We start from the raw sequence: 2,176 nt of genomic DNA, 5'->3' as shown, positions 1-2,176 counted from the left end.
ATGGGGTCGGAAACGATTCCTTCTAGACGTTACACACATCCACTTTTACCACAAATCTAATATACCTCAATTCTCATTTTGAGTATCGGGTATAAAAATAATTAATTTAATATCATATGATATGGGGAACATACTAAGCCGGCAATGTCTGTATATTTTATATGCTCAACGACCTGCTGGCAAAGGTCAAGGACTTTTTCAACGAGGATAGCGTTAAGTCTGGCCGACACTAGCCGACCTTAACAGACCAAACAAAAACGTATGCCTAATTTACTCGATTGCTTCTGCACGACTTCCATGATAAGGCCAAGGCTGCTGCTGAAGAAGGTCTTGCTGTGAACGAGCAGATCCAGAAGGCGCCCAAACCCTAAAAATGCAGCTCTAAAGCAACGAATTTAAAAATCAAATCAAAAGATGTGCCCAATAAAGGTTTAAACTACAATTTAAAGGTTTTTAGCGTCAGCTCAATAATGCAAAAACATCCACAAACGGAGCTGGATCCGGGTCATGGCAAATAGCCGGTACAGGGCCTGAGGTCCCGCCAAGGGAAGCTCCTGGCGGTTTGCGCACTTGCCGGTTGAATCGAAAATATGGCGGTAGATACGCGGGCGTATGTCGTGCAGCTGCTTGGCGCTGCAGACACTCTGCGGCATCTGGATCAAATGGTCAACCATGAGGGACACTCGTGGGGTAGTCGAAAGCAATAGCTGGCCGCTGACGGTGATTTTTTCCCCAGCTCTTTTCAGACGTAGACGCAGCACCCAATCCTCCTCAAAGGCACGAATCGTCTGTGGGGATCGGGATAAGAGATCATCAGAGGTATGCTGCAGACGAGTTCTGCTTCTCCAAAACCTTACCTCAGACTCGAGGGTCCGTGGTTGTAAACCCTCTGAGCGGTGTATCCACTTCATTCTCAAGGTGAAAAATTCCAACCGGCTAGCACTCAGCACCCGATTGAGCTGCAACACGGGCTTTTGGGCCTCAAGCTCCCTGTCCTCGACATGCAGCAGAAAATCTAGGATCTCCTTTCCCCGCTTCTGGGGAAACCCACAGTCGGAATCATGTGAGACGCTGTCCTTCTAGGGGCCCTTCCAAGAACAGCCCAGGCAGTGGTACTTGCAGCAAACCACACGCCCCTCACAAACGAATTCCAAGTGTCTGGAGAGATCTTTCCTATCTGAGAACTGGTCATTGCAGCTGGGGCAGCTCATGGGTAGCTCCCAGAGGGTCTGGCGCACCACTAGACTCTGCTCCTGATAGTAGTTTCTAATGAGCGATCGACAACTGGGGCAGCAGGCACGCATTTTATTGAAGATGGCAACAGCCAGAACGGCGGTCTTGCAGTCCTCACACATGATATGCCCATGGCTGCACTGATAGTAGTAGTAGCCGAAATCTCACTCAAAGTACTTTCATCTTGTAGGGGGCATGAATCGACTTTGTAAGTGTTGGGAGGTGCCTGCCGATCAGCTGCCTGGGCAGCTGACCGCAAGATTGACCATTATCGAAATCAGCCGAGGTCAGGGTTGCTCCAATTTGACAACCTAGAGGGCGTAACCTCCCCATGCAAAAGTGCATGCAAATGTCAAGTGGCCAGAGCAGGTTTCCGGCTTCGATCTTTTCCTGTGCGATAATCAAGCCGACGAGTCGTGTTTTTTCCCAATCAGTGAAAAGTTTGCCATCCGCGCCTAATTCCACTAAATAAAGTCGAAAGGGTGTACAGTGCCGGAAGGTTTATAAGTGTAGCCGTTTTCTGCGGGAGCAACCTCTTCTGTGGGCGTTCTAACCCAGAGAACCGCCAGAGGCTGGATTAAACTGTGTACATCCACGGATACCGCTGCCACTGCGGTAAGATAAATGTCGATCCCCGTTCTCCGGGCGAATATCTAATAGAGGTAACTCGTATTTTTCGCAGCAAAAGATTTCCTGCGGAAATTGTGGACCAGCTCCTCGGGAAGACGCCGCCTTACGCGCCCCAGCCTAGCGCGACCCGTGCTAAGGCGCCGTAAGGCACCCCACGTTTGCGGCACCAAAAAGTGACCAGCAAAGTGGAGTACTTCGACCCGCCTGGAAATCGCAGGCGTCAGCATACTGGTTCATCGTTTTCCCGGATCCGCCGAGAGGCTCCGTAGATTCCACGTGCCGCATCAACAAGCGATCCGTAACCGAGACCGCG

General features: G+C 50.5%; 1 protein-coding gene across 1 annotated transcript; it reads right to left on the bottom strand.

Annotated features, from left to right (window-relative positions):
- Window positions 1-464: 464 nt before the first annotated feature.
- LOC113566533 (cysteine and histidine-rich protein 1 homolog) lies at window positions 465-1,355 on the bottom strand. Its single transcript, XM_026992559.1, has 3 exons — window positions 1,128-1,355; window positions 858-1,037; window positions 465-788 (listed from the first exon to the last, which is right to left on the bottom strand). The coding sequence occupies exons 1-3, from the start codon at window positions 1,353-1,355 to the stop codon at window positions 465-467; spliced, it is 732 nt and encodes a 243-aa protein (XP_026848360.1).
- Window positions 1,356-2,176: the final 821 nt, after the last annotated feature.

This window comes from Drosophila persimilis, unplaced genomic scaffold, assembly GCF_003286085.1.
Source record: "Drosophila persimilis strain 14011-0111.01,24,50 unplaced genomic scaffold, DperRS2 tig00000737-arrow-arrow-pilon, whole genome shotgun sequence".
NCBI classification, from domain to species: domain Eukaryota; kingdom Metazoa; phylum Arthropoda; class Insecta; order Diptera; family Drosophilidae; genus Drosophila; species Drosophila persimilis.
Note: the sequence above shows the minus strand (reverse complement) of the source record. Positions and strands in the feature narration are given on the sequence as shown.

Bases quoted from the DNA above. Each gene is read 5' to 3' on its own strand.
- LOC113566533 (XM_026992559.1), bottom strand. From the start codon at position 1,355: ATGTGTGAGGACTGCAAGACCGCCGTTCTGGCTGTTGCCATCTTCAAT. The intron at 1,038-1,127 runs GTTTGCTGCAAG...GGGTTTCCCCAG, and splicing joins TCGTTTGTGAGGGGCGTGTG to AAGCGGGGAAAGGAGATCCT. The intron at 789-857 runs GTAAGGTTTTGG...CGATCCCCACAG, and splicing joins CACGGACCCTCGAGTCTGAG to ACGATTCGTGCCTTTGAGGA.